Here is a 21,491-nt window from a genome sequence, read left to right on the forward strand (position 1 = left end):
AGCAATAAATTTCATAATGTAGGTCATGTTTGTCGTTTCGTGCTGCGTAAATGCGATAAGATGATCCGATTTTATTTACTACAGATTTTCAAAAGGTTTACAAACGATGGTTCTATATTTTTTAATATTACTTCCTACAAGACATGCATTCATACAAGCCATGAAAAGAAAGAAATGTTTCAAATTTGATTTTAAAAAAACGGTTCTCTTCTTTCGTTACAGAGATCCTTTCGATCGGTGTGGAATAAGCCCGCTTCGAGCAGTTCGTTCGAAAACTGCTCGACAACGGCATACGCCCCCCGCTGCGCAAAGCGACGCCCGCTGCGCAAATTCGATCAGTTTTCTGTGTAGTTTTTTGCGTCGTTTTGTGTCAAAAAATACGCAAAAAAAAATACGCTAAACTTCAGCCAAAACTACGATAGCCAGCGTATTTATTGCAGTTTTTAGGTGCGGAACGAGCGCCATCTGTTGAAGGAATGGATGAACTATTTCAGACGGCGGAGCAAAAAAAAAAAAACGGCCAAAAAATTCAAAAAATATTGGCGCCCATTCCTTCCTCGTCTTCCTCTCACTCCCTTCCCCTCCCTGCCTTGCCTTATACTTGCGCTTCAGCCCGTGCCTTTCGCCGTCAGCTGATTGTGTGTATGCGTTGGTGTATATGTACATTGCGGTTGTGTATTGTAATTGGTGGGTGTTAGCATTTATTTATTCGTGTGTGACCTTGACGATGCGGGAGAAGCTGGTTCATTTTGGGATTTAAAGTGTTATCGGTGTATTGATGGTTTATTTTATTTCGTGCCGCTGCTGATGAGGCCATTTAATGCCCGTGCCAATCGAGGGTGAAGAAGCCAATTTCAAACAAGCGTACGAGAACGTCTAACACTGATCTATTTTTTTTTTAATTTGAACATGTTTGATGTGTGGCAATGTGGCAATGGGTGTGGCAATAATTTTTTTTTTTCAATGTGCCGGAATTTGTCTCGAGTTTTCTGGCCACAACACACACACATGGACACACACACAGCGCGGGGAAAGTGATCGTCCACTCTATCATGCCGCGATCCCCCTCCCCTCCCGGTGCTTTGGATGAGGATGCGCTACAAGTTAAGCCAGCAATTCTACCGATAAGGTAGCGGAAATCGATCGTGCGTGTACGCGCGTTCGGGGGTGCGTTCTCGCGTACGCGCGTGCATGCGTGCGTGCGCGTGTGTGCGTGCGGGAACCCCAAAACTGTTTGATTCTGATGCGTGCATTGTCACCGGCTGCGTCTACACACTCCATGCATTCTCAGAAAACGCACTGTACGCCGCCCGGTCGATTACCGCTACCTAGGAGACAATACAACCATTTAATTGGCACCACCATCTTTGCGACCGGTTCTGCTGTTGGGGGTATTAAAAAGACACACGATCGAAGCAAACGTGCATGTGATATGTTACACATTTCTTTCCAATTCCGCTAGTGGACGCAAGTGGAAACAAAACTTGAATTGAATTCATACAAAAGAGAATTCTGGTTTGGTTTATTACGGTGCGCGTATGATACTGCACCTGTCCGTCCAGAATCTGGTGGCTTGTTGGTTTTGAGTCGGTATCATGACGCCGTGCGACCGGCACTGCCTTGGAATGGGTTCGGATCGGTAGGTTCATGTTTTGGTCGAGTGCATTCCGTGCATTTGTCGCGTCACAGCGGTAGCCCGGCAGCAACAAAGTCAAGACAAACTCTTACCCGGGTGTGGACTGCTATGCTAAGTTCTTTTTATTATTACAGGGTTTCGAATCATATAAGGGAATAGTTCAACCACTTAGGGGAATGTTGCAAATCGGTAGGGGAATGTTGCAAGCAAGCTGTGGATGTTTGCAATCACTTAGGGGAGTTTTGCAATCGATTAGGGGAATGTTGCAAGCGTACTGTGGAGCTGTCATCAGACTGTGGGTGCCGCTGTAAATACCTTAAAATATTTTCGTCAATTTAACTAACTTATCATGTTTAATTATGGCTCCGCAGCAGGATTTCTTTAGTTTATCATGTGTACAGCAGAATCCCACACGAAAACAACTCCAAACGATGTTTTTAAAAAAACATCATCGGTATCAATTCGAAGCTTTTTACACCGGCACCCACCGTCTGATGACTGCCACACTGTCTCCTGCCCGGTGCCCACCATAAAAAAAACCGTCATGAACCAGCCGTGGATCTAACGGTAGGCGGACTAGGCGGTCACCGATAATCTCTAGTCTTTGATATGCCGTATGTCTACAAGTATTAGCGACAAAGGCCCCCGGAAAGATGATCGTAGGGATCCCATGACCATCCCCCTCCCTCCACGCTGGCAATTTAAGTATACTGTTCAATCTTCCAACAGCTGTGTGCCAGTACCCCCTGCTCCCGGTCATGCGCAGCGGGAAAGGAAAGGTACCAATATGGAGGTGGAAGGAGGGAAGGAGGGAAAGAGGGAAAGAGGGAAAGAGGGAAGGAGGGAAAGAAGGAAAGAGGGAAGGAGGGAAGGTGGGAAGGAGGGAAAGAGGGAAGGAGGGAAGGAGGGAAAGAGGGAAAGAGGGAAAGAGGGAAAGAGGGAAGGAGGGAAAGAGGGAAGGAGGGAAAGAGGGAAGGAGGGAAGGAGGGAAGGAGGGAAAGAGGGAAGGAGGGAAAGAGGGAAGGAGGGAAAGAGGGAAGGAGGGAAGGAGGGAAAGAGGGAAAGAGGGAAGGAGGGAAGGAGGGAAAGAGGGAAGGAGGGAAGGAGGGAAAGAGGGAAAGAGGGAAAGAGGGAAAGAGGGAAAGAGGGAAGGAGGGAAGGAGGGAAGGAGGGAAGGAGGGAAGGAGGGAAGGAGGGAAGGAGGGAAGGAGGGAAGGAGGGAAGGAGGGAAGGAGGGAAGGAGGGAAGGAGGGAAAGAGGGAAGGAGGGAAGGAGGGAAAGAGGGAAAGAGGGAAAGAGGGAAGGAGGGAAGGAGGGAAAGAGGGAAAGAGGGAAGGAGGGAAGGAGGGAAGGAGGGAAGGAGGGAAAGAGGGAAGGAGGGAAAGAGGGAAGGAGGGAAAGAGGGAAGGAGGGAAGGAGGGAAAGAGGGAAAGAGGGAAGGAGGGAAGGAGGGAAAGAGGGAAGGAGGGAAGGAGGGAAAGAGGGAAAGAGGGATAGAGGGAAAGAGGGAAGGAGGGAAAGAGGGAAGGAGGGAAGGAGGGAAGGAGGGAAGGAGGGAAGGAGGGAAGGAGGGAAGGAGGGAAAGAGGGAAAGAGGGAAAGAGGAAAGGAGGGAAGGAGGGAAGGAGGGAAGGAGGGAAGGAGGGAAGGAGGGAAGGAGGGAAGGAGGGAAGGAGGGAAGGAGGGAAGGAGGGAAAGAGGGAAAGAGGGAAGGAGGGAAGGAGGGAAGGAGGGAAGGAGGGAAGGAGGGAAAGAGGGAAAGAGGGAAGGAGGGAAGGAGGGAAAGAGGGAAAGAGGGAAGGAGGGAAGGAGGGAAGGAGGGAAGGAGGGAAGGAGGGAAGGAGGGAAAGAGGGAAAGAGGGAAGGAGGGAAAGAGGGAAAGAGGGAAGGAGGGAAGGAGGGAAGGAGGGAAGGAGGGAACGAGGGAAGGAGGGAAGGAGGGAAAGAGGGAAAGAGGGAAAGAGGGAAAGAGGGAAGGAGGGAAAGAGGGAAGGAGGGAAAGAGGGAAGGAGGGAAGGAGGGAAGGAGGGAAGGAGGGAAGGAGGGAAAGAGGGAAGGAGGGAAAGAGGGAAGGAGGGAAGGAGGGAAGGAGGGAAGGAGGGAAGGAGGGAAGGAGGGAAAGAGGGAAGGAGGGAAGGAGGGAAGGAGGGAAGGAGGGAAGGAGGGAAGGAGGGAAAGAGGGAAGGAGGGAAAGAGGGAAGGAGGGAAGGAGGGAAGGAGGGAAGGAGGGAAGGAGGGAAGGAGGGAAAGAGGGAAGGAGGGAAGGAGGGAAGGAGGGAAGGAGGGAAGGAGGGAAGGAGGGAAGGAGGGAAAGAGGGAAGGAGGGAAGGAGGGAAGGAGGGAAGGAGGGAAGGAGGGAAGGAGGGAAAGAGGGAAGGAGGGAAAGAGGGAAGGAGGGAAGGAGGGAAAGAGGGAAAGAGGGAAGGAGGGAAGGAGGGAAAGAGGGAAAGAGGGAAGGAGGGAAGGAGGGAAAGAGGGAAAGAGGGAAAGAGGGAAGGAGGGAAGGAGGGAAGGAGGGAAGGAGGGAAGGAGGGAAGGAGGGAAAGAGGGAAAGAGGGAAGGAGGGAAAGAGGGAAAGAGGGAAGGAGGGAAGGAGGGAAGGAGGGAAGGAGGGAACGAGGGAAGGAGGGAAGGAGGGAAAGAGGGAAAGAGGGAAAGAGGGAAAGAGGGAAGGAGGGAAAGAGGGAAGGAGGGAAAGAGGGAAGGAGGGAAAGAGGGAAAGAGGGAAAGAGGGGAAGAGGGAAGGAGGGAAGGAGGGAAGGAAGGGAAGGAGGGAAGGAGGGAAGAAGGGAACGAGGGAGGAGGGAAAGAGGAGAGGAAGGAGGAAGGAGGGAAGGAGGGAAGGAGGGAAGGAGGGAAGGAGGGAGGAGGGAAGGAGGGAAAGGAGGGAAAGGAGGGAAGGAGGGAAGGAGGGAAGGAGGGAAAGGAGGGAAGGAGGGAAGGAGGGAAGGAGGGAAGGAGGGAAGGAGGGAAGGAGGGAAGGAGGGAAGGAGGGAAGGAGGGAAGGAGGGAAGGAGGGAAGGAGGGAAGGAGGGAAGAGGGAAGGAGGGAAGGAGGGAAGGAGGGAAGGAGGGAAGGAGGGAAGGAGGAAGGAGGAGGAGAAGAGAGGGAAGGAGGGAAGGAGGGAAGGAGGGAAGGAGGGAAGGAGGGAAGGAGGGAAGGAGGGAAGGAGGGAAGGAGGGAAGGAGGGAAGGAGGGAAGGAGGGAAGGAGGGAAGGAGGGAAGGAGGGAAGGAGGGAAGGAGGGAAGGAGGGAAAGGAGGGAAAGAGGGAAAGAGGGAAAGAGGGAAAGAGGAAAAGAGGGAAGGAGGGAAGGAGGGAAGGAGGGAAAGAGGGAAAGAGGGAAAGAGGGAAAGAGGAAAAAAGGGAAAGAGGGAAAGAGGAAAGGAGGGAAGGAGGGAAGGAGGGAAGGAGGGAAGGAGGGAAGGAGGGAAGGAGGGAAGGAGGGAAGGAGGGAAGGAGGGAAGGAGGGAAGGAGGGAAGGAGTGAAGGAGGGAAGGAGGGAAAGAGGGAATCCACGCATACACGCGCGTACGCGAGACGCACCCCCGAACGCGCGTACACGCACGATCGATTTCCGCTACCTTATCGGTAGAATTGCTGACTTAACTTGTAGCGCATCCTCATCCAAAGCACCGGGAGGGGAGGGGGATCGCGGCATGATAGAGTGGACGATCACTTTCCCCGCGCTGTGTGTGTGTCCGTGTGTGTGTGTTGTGGCCAGAAAACTCGAGACAAATTCCGGCACATTGAAAAAAAAAAATTTATTGCCACTATACACCGTGCTACATGATGTTTAGAAGGTCGTTGAAGCATCAAACATGTTCAGATTTAAAAAAAAAATTAGATAAGTGTTAGACGTTCTCGTACGCTTGTTTGAAATTGGCTTCTTCACCCTCGATTGGCACGGGCATTAAATGGCCTCATCAGCAGCGGCACGAAATAAAATAAACCATCAATACACCGATAACACTTTAAATCCCAAAATGAACCAGCTTCTCCCGCATCGTCAAGGTCACACACGAATAAATAAATGCTAACACCCACCAATTACAATACACAACCGCAATGTACATATACACCAACGCATACACACAATCAGCTGACGGCGAAAGGCACGGGCTGAAGCGCAAGTATAAGGCAAGGCAGGGAGGGGAAGGGAGTAAGAGGAAGAGGAGGAGGAAGGAATGGGCGCCAATATTTTTGAATTTTTTGGCCGTTTTTTTGCTCCACCGTCTGAAATAGTTCATCCATTCCTTCAACAGATGGCGCTCGTTCCGCACCTAAAAACTGCAATAAATACGCTGGCTATCGTAGTTTTGGCTGAAGTCTAGCGTATTTTTTTGCGTATTTTTTGACACAAAACGACGCAAAAAACTACACAGAAAACTGCTCGAATTTGCGCAGCGGACGCCTTGATTTCTTCCGTCGCTTTGCGCAGCGGGCGGTAAGCTTTTGAAATTTTGAAAGAAAAGATGTTCTAAATGGGAAATTTAAATCGTTTTATCTAATGCTTCATTTAATTTCTGACATAGTTTACGCAAAGTAATAAATATAAAAAATACATGTAATAAAGCAATCCATTAAAAAATCCAGTACAAATCAACAGCTTTGTTTTACAGTGCTGCACAAAAATAAATATCTAGTGAAAGTTTAAATATTTAAATAAAAATTGCTTCGCTACGTTCTTTGTTTTAATATTTAGGAATTATATAACGTATTTAAAAATAGAATTTATTTCTCGTTTAGATCTTCAATATAACTTTCTCATTTAGGGGACGGCTGTTGTTGTCGATTGCTTTTGCTTTGCTTAATTATTTGTAATCTATATCAAATTATTCTACATTCTTCCTTTTTGTTAGTCAATGTAGCTCACTCCCCACAGTGTAGCGTCATTTTTGGGCGCCACTGTACGCATGCGCATTTTGCCGCCGCGAGAGTGGAGACTCGGCTTGGCAAAGCTCGCGACACCGGAGCCGTGTTTATTTCCGTTTGAAACCCCGCTACGGAACGGCCACAAATACCGTCCGTAGCGACCATCGCGGCACGGCTAAACAGTGGGCGTGTGTGTGTGTGTGTGTTGTGTTCGTAGTACAGGAAGAACCATCCCATTCATACGCGATTAGTGAGTTTCGAAGGTTCAAGTTAGTTACAGTTTCGTGTTGCTGAAAATTGTGTGAGTTTAAAGCAGTAAATAAGTGAAAAATTTGAACGAGATATTAGATTGTACCCAGTGTGATTAGTTTGGTGTGTGTGTGTGTGTGTGTATTTTCGCCGAATTGCGGATGTACGTGCTCTGGCAATAAGGGAAAAAGCAATGTCGCAGATTCCTTCCGCCGGAATTATCCTTTCGACGCAGTGACAGCAGATGGGCATATATTTATGCAGTGTTTTTAGAGGCACACACAAACACAACACACACAGAGATAGATTACAGAAGACGTAAAGAACCGCCGGCCGAAAACAGTCACCCACTACCAACCCTTGTTCCCCCTTTTAGGCCGGCGAGACGAAAGCTCACCGTGTTGTGGAGATCCTTTTTTTGACGTTTCTGTTGAAAGTGTTGGGGTCGTGTGTGTGTCTGTGTGTGTGATTTCCTATTTACTAACACGAGCACGAGTTCCACGAAAGGATATGTCCCTCCTCATGTTCTATCAGCCGGGGCGGATCAGCCAGACGGATCGACGGAATTGCTGCCAGACACGAGCACGTGCAAACACACAGAGAACACATACATGACACGCGGACTAGACATCCGAGGACATTGCATGCAACAACAGTGTCGGTGTCCCTTTAATGTCCTGATCTATCTATCACCTTTAGGCTTTTTTGTTTCAATTTTCTACAACAAATCTAAAAAGTATCCCCAAAGCTCTACCCGGGGGACACGAGTCCTCCTCAGGGATGTCGCATGGTCGTAAATCAGCGCCATCGCAGCACCTGTTCGAGTGCCATTGTGTTGCCTTGCTTACATGGATTGGACATTCTCGGACTTCAGGTCCACACAACCTCGCTGTTGACCCTTTTTTTGCTACCTTTCTCCCACCCCGTTATCAAGTTCTCTTTTGTCTAGCCTGATGATGGCGGGAGACCGAAAATAAACACAAACACGTTCTCCTACCCCCTTTTGTAGGTGCAGTTGTGCAATCACGTGCACCCTTAAATCAAGCAGGCTCTGGCGATCAAACAGCTCAAAACGAGGCAAACCAGGAATAGAACGGAGCAGCAGCAGCGGCAGCAGCAGCAGATCAACCAATTTACCGTCCACGCCGGTGCCGGAATTTCGTCAATAGAACGCCACCGTTTGGTGCTGTTCCGGCCAGTGTCTGGTGCTGAAGGGCGGCGGTGTGTGTGTGAAAGGGCGTTGATGTTGAAGTAAATTTAGAACAATTTATTGGTGCCGCACCGAGGGCAACAACGGTAGTGCTGGTCGCGAATGATACCATCAGCCAACGACAACGGTGGTGCCGGAGCGGGTGCTGAATGGCGGCGGTGAGGCGTTGTATCGGGTCACCACTTTGGAGGTTCGTTGATTGATTGAGCGAGCGAGTGTGCATGTGTTTTGTTGTTGTTGGTGTTTGTGGGCGTGTGTTTAAGTGTACAATAACCTCAGAGACTCATCCGAGGTTCACCAGCAACAACGGAAAGGGAAGTTCGGAATCGAAACAAACGTCCAACACCATCCATCAAGGTAAGTGAACTGGAGCCGAAAAGTGTTACTGGGTTGCTAGGGGTTATGGAAGTCATGACATGCTCCAACATGACATCAAACCTCTCTGAAGTTGTGCTGGACTGTGTTAGGCTACCTATATCGATGCGATCGCAGCGAAGAACACAGATCAAGGTTGTTTGATGTAGTTGTCGTATCATGCCCAAGGCTCAATAGACAAACGGGAGAGCTATTAGCTATAGAAAGTCTTCAGCAATCTTCTAGCCATAATTTCACCTGCAGTCCATCTTGTTACCATGTCGCATTGTTAGATCTCAAGATCTCAAAGGGTCGTTAGAAGATAAGAGTGTCTATTTGCATGAACCAACCAACCAGCACATTTCAAATGTCAATTAGACCCCAAAAATCTGTCTACTTAGATGATGAGGAAGTTGAGCAATGCACGTCCAAAAATTTCGCATACGACTTTATATGGTCGTAACCAACTTCCTGGAATACTGATAACGATTGTGCAATAGCTCTCCGAGATCGCGTGTTTCTTGACACTTGCGAACATTCCCTTATTTGCACCTTACTGCCATACACTGCCCGCCACAGTTTGTGGTGATAATTGTGTCGAAGGTGGTACCAGCTACCTATAATGCTCATCACACACACTGGTCGGGGGTTTCTTCTTGTGCCGGTCGCGCGGCAGTTTGCAGTCAATTGACGATCACGTGTTTATGTTTTTTGTTGTTGTACGGCACCACAGTGTTAAAAGCCAGCGAGCGACCGTCCGAAGGGCACCGCTGGATGGCGTGTGCCGTGGCGTGTTTTCGGTTCAGACACACACACACACATACACATAAAGACTGAATAATGATGTTGATGATGATGCTGATGCACTCCACGTGCGTGGTGCAGTGGTATGATCGGTTGACGAATAGCGCTGCCCGAGCAGTTGCTGTTGGATGGTGAAGGGTTGGGTCCTCGTAAAAACTTCTCCACCCAAAAAAAAAACCTCTACCAAAAACCCGAACCCATAATACTACGCATCCGCATATTGGGTCGAATCAATAAATATTGACAAAACACGATTATTGCTGCGCATACCTTCCCCCCCTCACTCGCCGGATCTCAACCCCGGCAACATAATATATGTATGAGCATGGTAACTACCTTTCCAAACCCCCCCTCCCCCTTTTTACCCACACTCAAACACAAATATTTTCCCTCACCAGCAACTAGAACCTGGCATGGAATGTTTACAAACAATCAAGCGGAAGCGCGTGGCCATTCCTTCAACATACTTGGATTCGGTAGCTCAGGGAAAGCTCTCTTGGTTCCATTTACAAATTAACCACCCTGCTTTTTCCACCTCCCCTTCCCGGGCTGCCAATGTCAATTATCTACCGCACGCCAGAATGGTTTGTTGAACTCTTGGTGGTAGTGGTAGTGACATTTTTGGCAACAAAAGACCTTCACGGCAATGTACGGGACACCCGGGAAGGGTCTATTGGTAAATGATAATTACCCGCGCGCGTCCCAGTCAACTTTCACTTCACCCTTGGTGGACGTTGTACGGGAAGGTGTTCCTCACTCTCTGTGAGGGTGTATGAGTGTGTGCGTGTGTGTGTGTATGTCTGGAAAGCTTCTAATGCTGCCACTTCGTTATCAGTTCAATGTGCGCTGCCGGTCGTGTAATAGCGGCAGACAGCAGCAGCAGCAGCAGTTGCAGTTCAGTTTCTGTAGTTGTGGCGTTTGCATCGTTTGGTTTTGGGTTACTTGGTTTTCGCAACAGGTTACACCGGGTGAAGGAGACGATGTCGAGCGAAGAAATAGTTGACAAGGTGAATAAGAGATTCATTCGATTGTGCTTTAGAATTCGCATGTGTTTTCAGTGGTTGATAAATGTGTCATCAACAGTGTTATCAACTCTGTTCGTGTTATGGACGGCCGTGGGAAACAACGATTTCATATCAGGAAGGCAATTTCAATCAATAATGTCTTGATTAGGGCCTGCTAGCATCGTGCATTCGTGATCCAATCCAATCATGATCATATCTCTGTGTGAGGTGCGTGTTTTGTGTCCAGCTCCAAACAGCTCCAACAGATTCTTGAAGGCACTACAGACGATGAACTTTGAGCTCCCGAGCTCCACAAAAAGAGAGAGTTTGTTGCTATGGCGCTTAGAAGAGTGTGCGACCTTCAATGGTCTTAACTTCTGCAAACTCCCCGGCCTTGCTGGAATTAAGGGGGGATCCCTTCCCCTTTTCTTCGCAATATTACACGTGGCCCTTCCAATATCCAAATGTTCACCCAATACCACGATGCTGTCTACTGATAAGAGGGATTAATATCCAGACTTTCCACAGATTTATTTTGCACGATCGTCTGTGGATTTCCGCTTATCTAGCGGGGGCTTGCGGCACAACCATCATTCAACCGTACTTATCCTGGTGGCGAAATTTTTATCTCCAACGTGCCCCTTTCTTCTTCACAGTGTGGCTGCTTTTTATTGGAGCAAGATTTATCACCAACCAACGGTGGGAAGGGGAAGTTTGGCGAAATGACCTTTAGTTATCGAGTTAATCGCATTAGAGGGCGATCAGATTGCAGCCACAGGGCCCAAGAGTGTATTACGTGTTGAGGGCTTTTTGTGCGCTTCCCGCGTTGCTCTTTGTAGTATTTGAGCTGCCGAACAGAAAGGATCGCACGGCTTAAGTGGTGGATGCTATTCTTGCATTGTGTACAAAGAGATCTACCGTAAGTGATCCTTTATTGTCAGTATTGCGGGAAGGAAGAAGGTTCAATCAGGTGTTCCAAAGCGCTCACAATGCGCCTAATGTGCGTAAATCATCGGATCAATTTAAGCGTTTAGGTCAAGGACCCCTTTCCGATGTAGATTTTGATCACGTATTTCAATCCCCAAGCAGCAGGTAAACAGTCAAGTGTGTGTGATGTGTTTCTTATCGCCCTCAGACAAAATCCCTATTATGAAACCCTTACTTCCTCACTGTTTCGGGAAGCAGGGCAGGGGTTGATTATCAGCTCGGGGTTCTACCCCAACCACACCTGGCGGGCGCTCGCTCGCTTGAGATAAGCAAACGCACTTTCTAATCAAATTGGTGCGCGAATGGTCGAAATATCGGCGTAGTTATCACTAGTGGACCGCGTGTTCGAGCTTCAGTTTTGGGTTTGGGAATCCGTCGTCCACCACCGTGAGTGCAGTTCAGTTTAGTGCGCAACACGTGCTTGTTTACCATTGCGGCTTGCGGGATTGCATTAGATCCGGTTGATGGCGATTATGTGGTGGTGCTGCTAATGAGTATAGTGTTGGTGCGATTTTTTGTTTTGCTCTTTCCCTCATTCGCGTCTAGAGTATGATTGTGGTTTGTAAGTGTAATTAGCGATCTCGGTGTTGTGATGGGTGCTCGGTTTTTTATCCAAGATGAGCGCGTCTAATGGTCACAGAGGACGCTTAATAACTTCCTTTCTTTGGCGTTTGTTACTACCATGCCTGCATGTGTGACCTTCATAAGTTATCGTTACTAACATTTTTACTTCTTTATTTCTTTCTCTCTTTCGCCCTCCAAGATGACCACATCGAACGGTGAGCTGCTCGGTTTGGCCTTCATGGCGTTCTTCATCATCACGCTGTCGTCGACGGCGCGCTACTACTTCAAGTTCTTCTGCTTCATCGCGTTTTCCGTGGTGTGTGCGGTCGGTCCAGTGCCGCTCATGTTGTTCCGGCCGCGTGACTACCGGAACGCACTGTAAGTATTTGGGAATGGTTTGGGGTAGCAGTAACAAGAGCAAGAACAACTCAGGGAAGTGGGCCACCGCCGATAGGATGACTAGAGTTTGTTCCACGAAACCAGCGAAAAGGAGTCTACTCCCTTGTGGTTCGTATCTTATGTGTGTGTGTTTGTGCGGGAGGGTGATCGACCCCACCCAACTGGGTCGACGTCCTTGTGGTTGTGTGGGGAATTTGGGTCCCGCCGTCAACTCGGGTTGAAGTTGAATGGCTGAAACCCCTGTTTTTTCGCCCTCCTACTCCATCAGATTAGCTTAATTATGCATGGGAAGGCACTCCACATCCTGAACGTACTGGGGGGTGAGAGGGAGGGTGTTTTGCTTCCGGTAGGATGATTTGTTATTCTTGCGCAGCACAAGGGTGTAGGCACGCAGCGCGAAGTAAGCGTAAAGGCCATACACTCTGTGCTACATTAACGGTAATGAGGTTTGAATGGGAGAAGTGGTGAAGGTAGCAGAAAGGAAAATTATTGATAGGGTCACATACACACAGGTGGTTCAAGCGTAGAGCAACAGGAATACCCGGCGCCATTTCGGAAATTGTATAACAGTGTATAACAGTTTATCACATTGTATAACAGTGTATGACAGTTTAAGTTTTGATCGTTATACTAATTTCTCGATCTTTTTTTTCCTTCAGAATTCCAGCGTACTTATGTATCGGGTTTGGCAAGATGCTCGGGGCATCGTTTACGGTGCGCGGCAAGGAAAACATTAACCGAAACCATGGCGGTATCGTGCTGATGAATCACCAAAGTGCACTGGATTTGATTGGTACGCCCACGAAGATAGAGTCCACCCCCAACGCTTGATCGACTAATGGTGTCAATATTATAAATTACTATTTACAGTCCTGGCCGAGCTGTGGCCCATCATGGGCCGGTCGACGGTGGTCGCGAAGAAGGAGGTCCTGTACATGTTCCCGTTCGGGTTGGCCTGCTGGCTCTGGGGAACGCTGTTTATCGACCGTCAGAACCGTGACTCAGCCAAGAGCGTCATCAACAAGGAAGCGAAAGCGATCAATGAGAAACAGGTACGAGTCCGTAGTCCATGCAAAATTCAACATAATAACCCTTGCTTTGGCTTCTCCGCCCGCAGGCAAAGCTGCTCTTCTTCCCCGAGGGTACGCGCGGCAACGGTGACAAGCTGCTGCCATTCAAGAAGGGATGCTTCCACGTTGCCGTCGAATCGCAAGCCTTCATTCAACCGGTGGTCATTTCGAAGTACCATTTTTTGAAATCCAAAGCAAAGATCTTCAACCGAGGTAAGGTGACGGGGCTATGCTCCACAGTTTGACCTTTTGCGGGCCTTCAAGGTTCTAATCGCTTCTGTTGCTTGTTTGCAGGGCAAAATATCATCAAAATTCTACCGGAAGTGTCCTGCGCGGGTCTTTCCAAGGACGACATTCCAGCGCTGATGGAGCGGGTACAGAAGATGATGCAGCGGGAGTACGAACAGCTGTCGGAGGAGTCCCTTTCGATTAACAATATTAGTGAGGTGCATTAGACTCAGCGATTGGCGATGGGCCTCCTCAGGCTCTGTAAACGTGCAATACAAAACAATTGACCTGGGCAAGGAATGTTTTAGGGGTTTATGAAAAGAAATCAAAAGCAGAAAAGACAGAGAGGTATGCTGCCACCAAGTGCTTTTTCTCATATATGGGAAGAAGTAGACAGGTTCACCAATATCATCATCATCGCCTTATCGCTAACGGATAGACAGTATAAAACAAACCTCCTCATTGAACAGAGAGCTTAGTAGTGGCGATTAGCGTTCGGTTTTTTGGGATGTGTGAATTTAAGTTATGTCTCTTCCAAAGTCCATCATTGTTTACCTTCCAACACGCGCACCTTCAGTTATTGAAGATTGAAAAAATCTGGCTAGCCAGTGTAGCAAGCACAAACGAAAGGAGATGTGAACGAATCGCGCAACGTTTATTTTCCTAACTTCCTCCGAGACTCTATATTGTTCCTGTAGTATAAGGGCACAGTGAAAGCGAAATGGGAAGGAAGATCCAGATTATCAGGTATGTTGGTGCGGGTTTAAAGTTGTTTCAAGTCCAAGGTAGCTATCAATCAATCACGCGGTGGAGGAGGACTATGAAGCAATATATCGGGAAAGAGTGGCAGTGGCTTGTAAATAGCGTACAAAGTACAGTAGTTTTAGAATTTTATTCAAGAGAGCATACTAGGGTTTAGGATGACGAAGGGTCGGGTAAGATGTCACTTGGTTGACACCAAACAAAACGGGAAGAAACAAACGTGTAAGTGTACGTCGTACTATGGGGACAGTGACAGCGGCGTCACTATTTGGCCGTACGCTCAATGTGATACATACATTAAAAAACATTAAAGCAAAAGCTCCAACAAAGAAGAGATGCGTGTTTTTTGGAGAAGAGAACTGTGCAAGAGAAACCCCCCTCCCGTTTGCAAAATGGCATTCACCGAGATTATGTGTGTTGTGTAGCCCACCCAGCCCCACAGGCGTACAAAATCCCAACACGAAAAGGGAAGCCAGTTTATTGCTCTCGAAGGAATTTCCCCAGCGCCTGATCTGAAAGGGATAGGTTTCTTTGCAAGCGTTTGCTGGATGTGAACTAAAGGGACAGGTAAGTAAGAGTAGAACCTACCCGGTCCAGGAGGAAAGGAAATCAATTTCACTAAAAAATGTACAACTTTTACTGTGCGGTCGTGCGCAGAGGTGGGATGAAGGTATGTAAAGTTGACTTCAATTAGGATCTTACAATTTGTAGGGAAACTTTACTTTTCTAGAAGGGTTACGTTTGTAAGGTAAAGGCACAAATGTAGACCTAATGTACACAAATATCCTTTGGGAAGTACTTCCAAAAACCAAGTACAAACTGTTGTATCATCTTCTAGATAGCGCCGATTGCCACTGGTCTTGGTTGTGATGACTCCCATGAAGCCTCTCTGCCAAGAGATTTCCGATTATGAGCCTTCCACCGATTGGCTCAATTGAATTTTGACGCTCTCGCTCGTGACATTCAATTAATGGAGAAACAAAGCAAAAAAGAAGCGCAATTCTTTTTGCCACAATTACGCTACTCCTAATTGCAATTCCAGCGGGGCATGAAACAAGAAAAAAGGAACATCTGAAAGGTTGTAATTGTGCTGTCAATTCTGATTTGCTCAGGTTGATTAATGATTCTGGACCAAACTGCTAGGGATGACTAAGGGATGTCTCAGTAGAGTCCCTCCTGAAGGTTGATTGAGAGAGGATGAAGTTATTTCTAAAGACAGAGAGAGAGAGATGTATATTAAAATTGCGGCTGTTTTGATAAACATATGAAAGACTGAATTGGAACCACTTGCCATCTTCAGAGATCTTTATATTCCTGGAGTATTCCTTTTATAAGCGCTAGAGGGATGGACATTGAGCGTTAAGTGTGGATGATGTTATAGAATGGATGGAGAAGGCCTAATGATCTGTTTGTCCAGCTACACAATGATGATATTAGAAGAAGGCTCGTCCCTTCCAAGTACCTCGATGGCAATGTCGTTTGCGTTCAATGTTCTCTCAATCCTCTTCCCGATCGATTGGCGTGAGGTTGAGTGTTGAGGTGACCCATTTGTCGGTTTAGGAGGGTAATTTTTTAATTCACTCCCTGTTCCGCTATGCTCCAGTACCGCTGCCTAATCTCATCACATCTAATTACTCTTGTGGGGGACAGCTACCACAAAACTATTCACCCTCGCGCCCAAAATCCTCTTGACACGTGTCACAAGCCGGACTGTTGCCGGAAAGGAAAGGGAAGGTACATTGCAATCGACAGGTCGTCGTTGTCGTCGAAAATGAGTGCATATTTGTGTGACATCTTGACATTTCTTGGCTTTCCGAGGTGAGGGACAAGTAAACCGCAATCCTTCGGCGTCGAAGAAGAGGGTGCGCAAAATTATAAACATCCACACATCACGCTCTGTTGCCGGTGGAGTCTTTTTCTCCGTAACACACACGCACATCCGCTAGTACCTGAGGAAAGGGAATGGGTGGTTTTATTACTCCCAATGGAATTTGACCTGTCGCTTCCAGTTTCAGCTCACCGTTCCAGGATGTGTTGTGGGATGGACTAGAATGAATAATCCTTTAGAAATTCTTTTCTCCATTTTGGGTTGCATTGGAGAAAGGAAAAATAATACTGGGGGAGTGTTTCATTGTATGTGTATGGCTTTACTACAGAACCGCAACATTTCGTCTGCAGGCCATCCTGGATATTATGTGTACGTAGGTTTGTGCTGTTCGGCTTTCATTTCTCATCTTCTGGGAGGCCTAATGACTTTCTTCGGTGGGGTGAGAGGTGTTCATTTTGGTTGTCGGGTAGGGCTTATCCCCCAGCTGATCTCCAGGTAGAAGGAATGATACAAGGACGAGGTGTTAGGATGATGTTCATATCCAGTGGAAGAGGAAGCAGAGATACTAAAGGGCAAATGATGGGAACCGGAAAAGGTTTAGCAACACGAAAGCAAAAGGGGTTTTAGTAGTAGGTCGTTTTCGTTTTTTTGGGAACGAAGGATAGAAGGTAATGATACGGGTACGATCCCAAGTTAGGTTTGGATATCGTTTCCGGAAATGATCTTTGACTTTGTTGTCGATAGGAACGGGCGGGAATACATTTGAGAGTTGTGCCCTTGTTTGGGAAAGAGTGTAAAAAAGGTGAGAAAACATATTGATAAAGTTATGCTTACATTTTAGCAATAATTGAAAAGATAACAGGTGTTAAAGACGATTGTAGCCAAAGGACCTTTTATCAGAATCTTTTCGGGCAGGGTTTGACAAAGTTCAAAGTTCAAAATTTAAAGACAAAGTGAAGGGACAACTTTTGCCCTAAATTTTAAATGCAGGGTTTCCAATGGAGTTTTGTCGCACGATTTATTGACCCTATTGGAACTCTGTAATCTATTTCGCTTCTTTTGAAAGAAACCTTTTTTTATTATTTTTTTAATGATATTTATTTTTTTATTTTATATATTTTTTTAAAGTAAAATTATTTTTTTATTGTAATTTTTTAATAAAGGATTTTTTTTAGTATAAAATTCCAAACTAAATCATAATTCATTCATTATGTGTTGTTAAAATCATATTTTAATGCATTTTTAACTTTCTTCATTTGGTTCGTGTGGTTTTGTCTTATGTAAATAAGCTCATGTGTCGTTCCCATAGAGCGAATGCGTTTACAATTAAAGGCTAGTTTTGATATACAATAACATAACATTTGACACATTATTTGGTGACATTTTGCTTCCTTTCCTTATTGAAGGTGCGTCAATCGTTCTAAACTGCTTCGAAAACCATTCTCCGCTCAATACCTTTAACGTTTTGGTACGATTAGCAAACATCCGGTGTAGCAACAATCACACACACATCACGCTTTCCCGCCTTACATTGCGCCTTAATCAAACACGCACACACCCGGCCGGAACTCAAACACAAAACGGCTTTGAAGCAAAATAGAGAAAGCAACAAAAAAATCCCAGTATCGGTTTGGCTCAGCAAGGACGAACATGGCCAAACAACCATCATGCGCGTGTTTGTCACCTTTGCTGTAAAAAAAATCCCCTTTTCGCCCGCATAAAAACGGCCACGGTGTCACGTTTCCGTTGTAACAACCGGAAACCGGCCGGTAACGCGTGTGGGATGCCTTAGTGAGTGAGTGCTTCTAGGAATGTTGGACACTCACGCTCTGTTTACAAATCGCTTTTTGCTCTTCATCTTTTTTATATCTCATTTCCGAGAGAGTGAGTGCCAATTGGGGGAACTCATTTTCCGGCGTGGCATTTTCCGTACAGCGTTTTACTGTAAACAACACATTCCGATTCAGACCGTGCCAACACCTTCCTTACGCGCAGAAGTGCTGTTCAGTAGTGGTTCGAGCGTCGTCCGGTGTGGTGCTGTGTCCTGTACGTTCGTGCGTTACGGCCGAACGGTCTACGTACTGGAACGACGTTTCGTGAATGTGTATTGAAACGTGTAGTTGCCGTGTGTGTAGAGGAAGCTGTGCAGAAAGGCTGTCGTCTCGTAGCGTGGTAGTGTGTCTACTTTACGTGTACACGCGGGGTACGTGCGTTGTGTTGATAATGAGTACAAAAAGCGGCAGCGAGGGCGATTCCTGACGACGAGGTCCTTGAGCATTGCCGGTGCCAAGGACCAAAGTGCGTTTGATTGTGTGCGTGTGTGCGTAGGATTTAGGTGCAAAGAGTGCGGGGCAGATTATTGCGAACGATGCGGCTGCAGTCTAACGCGCCGAAAACCGATCGCTTCGCTCCGGTGTGCGTGTGACGCGCTATTTGTTCCATTAATCATTGATCGTGTATTGGACCCCGGCTGTCCGGTGTGGGCAGGCCTGTTCCTGCATTGGAGGTGTATGTGAGTTTCGGATTATCTTTCGGTGCTGGTGGGCGGCAAAAGCTTCCCAGCTGTATGTGTGTGTGTGTGTTTGCGCTTTTATTCCACGCTGCAGCGCGTGTGGGTCTTTAGGCGCTTTAGGCGTGTGAAGTGTAATGCGTGATCGTCGGTCGGTCGGTTCGGTGTCTGTGTTGGTGTTGCTGGTGGTGGTTGCTTGTACGTAAGAGCGTCGCAACAAACGACGAGCAAACAAATTTGATTTATCGCACGCGGTGGCGCTCATCCCGGATCCACCCGGAAGCTGGTTTAGGATGACACGAGAAATAAAAGAATATATAATAGCGTATTGTGCATTGCACGTCTTGCAATCAACGGCGAAAAGGTCTTTCATTGGCGCGTGGGGTAGCCACGATGACGAATTTTGGATTTAAAGGGAATACTAATGCGACCGGTAGCTGAACTACGGTAAGTAATGCTTGTAGTGTTACTGTGTTTTCATTGTGTAGTTTTAGTTCAATCTGAAGTGGTGTCTAATGTGGTTTGCGGTTAGTAGTAGAAAGGATAGAAAATACTACTGATGGAAATGGTTCGTCCACCAGACGAACTCCAAAATTGGTACAAAGCTTTAGCTACAAAATTGGTACAAAGCCAGGACCAGCTTCAGAACCCAAATGAATTCAAGGTCTGATCCCCAAGAACTGATAATTATTCTTTATCAGTTCCAGGTTCAGTATTGTTTCTATATCTGTTCCCGAACCGGTTCGGGGTCAGTCCCGGTTAGTAACTTTCAGTAGCAGGTGCATTAAGAGTTCAGCATTGGTTCCTGAACTGGATTTGGCAAAGGAGCGGTCCTAGCTTGAGATTGCGTTGTGTAGCCCTGTAGCAGAGCCAAATTAGCAAGCAATTCCCAAATTAACACATTAAATAGAGGGTTTCCCACAATTTATTGGTCGGTTTCCATAGTATCCCGTGGATTTTTGAGTCATTCTCATAATTTATTGGTATCGTCCGATTGGATATAGTTGCATAATGGTTTATATCTTCAAAATACCCTTATTTAAAGTGTTTAAAGAAATATATTCATCACCAATTGATATAAGAAGTAAAATAACTCAACAAATTCGGTGTTCATCTTTTTCTACGACTAAGTGTCCTTTTTTCCCGCTTTGGTGTCAGGATGTTTAAACCTTCAGAAAACAAGTTTTTTTAATTCTTTCATTCTTGTTCTCTAGCCAGTTTTTAGCTTAACTATCATGACAAATTATTCATGTACTAAAACTTCCGAAAATATAAACAATGCAAGTTACAGAGCTTAAGATTGACTACTGCAGGTCAAATTAGATGCACAAAGGCGCTCGAAAATTTGAAATTCGGCGATTGAAAATTTATTTTTTTCATGGATTTAACCAATTTTGCATATATTACACGAAAAATGTTCTCAAATGTTTTATTTTGCCTTCAGTTTGGATTCTACATTGTTGAATCACACGAAAACTACCTTTTTCATACATTTATGAGAAGTGTCCATCTTACCCGCAGTGTCCGTTTTTACCTACCTTCCCCTATTACGTTTTCACGTAGTGTTAATGAACAAACTATGCTAAGAATTGTAAGTGAGCTTGTTGTTGTAAGATGTCGCTTATAAATCATGTCATACGTAGACGTAATCACCAAGTTTGATGAAATCACGTACAAATTTTTTCTTTTTGCCCTCGCTGTTTCATCAAAACATTGTCATTGCCTTCTTATTATTGTGCAGTAAAAACATAAATTATCCCTCACTACGTAATAAACCGCTCAGACTCTACTTTATCAAACCAAAATAAACGATTGATCAAGACGATAAGCGCTAGGCTGAGCGAGACCCCTCTGTCGGAAAACTGCACTGTTGTTTGCGATGAAAGATGTGTTGGAGCGATGAAGGATAAGGAACTCGAAAACCACTTGTCGGCTTAGTTCCAATGTTTAGATCTTCTTTGATAAAGATTTCATAATTCCTCCCCCCATGCCCAACTAGAAAACTGAAAGTCATTTTAAATATCTTTATTACATTGGGGCTATGCTTTAAAGAGCGTGAACCACGTGCGGGGTTGTAAGAGAACAGGGGCAGGACGACAAAATCTCAGATTGGTGTGTGTTTGTGGCTCAGATTATCTATCCTCCGAAGATGGAAGCTCTCCTCTTTTCTGTCCTTCTCAGAATAAAGCAACAGAACACACTGTCGCAGCTGTAAAATATGATTTCCATGGCTTTTTTGTAAAAGAATTACACAAAAAAAAAAACACACACACACACACCAAGCCAGGTAAAACATTGCGCCGATATAAATTGTACGCAGCCGGGTAAAATGTTAACACGTGGTATTACCTTTCTCCAAACGTAAAAATGGAGTGGAGGACGCGAACTTTCCCTCCGCGGTTGTTTTTGCCGAAAAGGAAATGGTGCAGCGCGGCACAAACGGGCACCAAAGGCAAATGAAATGGATGCCCCTACCCGGGGTGACCATTTATCTGTGCTCCCCTGGGAGGGATGGCACCGAGCAGCTGCGGAAAGCAAGGGTGGAAAGCTCAAAATTACATTCACCATTAAATTTTGTTTTAAGTAATATGACGGTTTTTTCGCCTCTTTTCTACTCACCGGCTTTTGTCAGCGGGTTTTTTTCCGGTCCGGTGTTTCGTCGTTTACAGACAAGACCGTTGGAAGGTCCGTTCTTTTTTTGCGTAGTTGTTTTTTTTCTTGAACTCGTAGTACATAACAGGTAAGTGGATTTCGGCTTTATGGTCACCGGTGGCTTCGAAGCGAGACGCTTTCAGGTGCGATACACAGGAAGAGAGCGCCGGCCGGGATCGTTTTTTTATATTTTTAGAGTGTCCTTCTTGGCTGTGTGCCTTCTTTGATACGTAAAAAAGCTCCACCGGAAGATTGAATGGTACAAGAAGGTATTTGAATAGATTTATGAAAATGCAGCTCCTGGGTGTTGGGTTGTAGCAATGGGGAAAACGATAATTCCAGGCCAAGACATGCGACTCCAG

The 21,491-nt window shown here is 46.5% G+C and overlaps 2 protein-coding genes across 8 annotated transcripts in view; both read left to right on the forward strand.

The window, feature by feature from the left end:
* The first annotated feature begins 6,616 nt into the window (after nt 1–6,616).
* LOC120957069 (1-acyl-sn-glycerol-3-phosphate acyltransferase alpha) lies at nt 6,617–13,845 on the forward strand. 6 transcript variants are annotated; one of them, XM_040379029.2, is made up of 7 exons: nt 6,617–6,810; nt 7,774–8,325; nt 11,881–12,059; nt 12,740–12,873; nt 12,951–13,132; nt 13,198–13,363; nt 13,445–13,845. In XM_040379029.2, the coding sequence occupies exons 3-7, from the start codon at nt 11,881–11,883 to the stop codon at nt 13,603–13,605; spliced, it is 822 nt and encodes a 273-aa protein (XP_040234963.1). In that variant the 5' UTR covers nt 6,617–6,810; nt 7,774–8,325; the 3' UTR covers nt 13,606–13,845. The 6 variants fall into 6 exon arrangements, with proteins under 6 accessions (XP_040234963.1, XP_049466497.1, XP_040234964.1 ...); XM_049610540.1 differs by having other exon boundaries at nt 6,617–6,808; nt 7,768–8,325; XM_040379030.2 differs by having other exon boundaries at nt 6,617–6,759; nt 7,768–8,325.
* Nucleotides 13,846–17,973: 4,128 nt separating this feature from the next.
* The window catches only part of LOC120957068 (protein sickie), a 303,567-nt gene continuing 300,049 nt past the window's right edge, over nt 17,974–21,491 (forward strand). The window contains exon 1 of one of the 2 annotated variants that reach the window (XM_040379025.2): nt 17,974–18,171. The gene's annotated coding sequence lies outside the window, so the exon portion shown is untranslated. The remainder of the gene's footprint in view (nt 18,172–21,491) is intronic. The other variant, XM_049610522.1, reaches the window with a different exon arrangement.

Source organism: Anopheles coluzzii, chromosome 3 (assembly GCF_943734685.1).
Source record: "Anopheles coluzzii chromosome 3, AcolN3, whole genome shotgun sequence".
In the NCBI taxonomy this organism is placed as follows: Eukaryota; Metazoa; Arthropoda; class Insecta; order Diptera; family Culicidae; genus Anopheles; species Anopheles coluzzii.

Excerpts from the sequence above, each read along its gene's own strand:
- LOC120957069 (XM_040379026.2), top strand. The coding sequence starts at position 9,966 with ATGTGCGCTGCCGGTCGTGTAATAGCGGCAGACAGCAGCAGCAGCAGC. Across the intron at positions 12,874-12,950 it reads AAGTGCACTGGATTTGATTG|TCCTGGCCGAGCTGTGGCCC; the intron begins GTACGCCCACGA and ends TACTATTTACAG. Across the intron at positions 13,364-13,444 it reads AGCAAAGATCTTCAACCGAG|GGCAAAATATCATCAAAATT; the intron begins GTAAGGTGACGG and ends GCTTGTTTGCAG.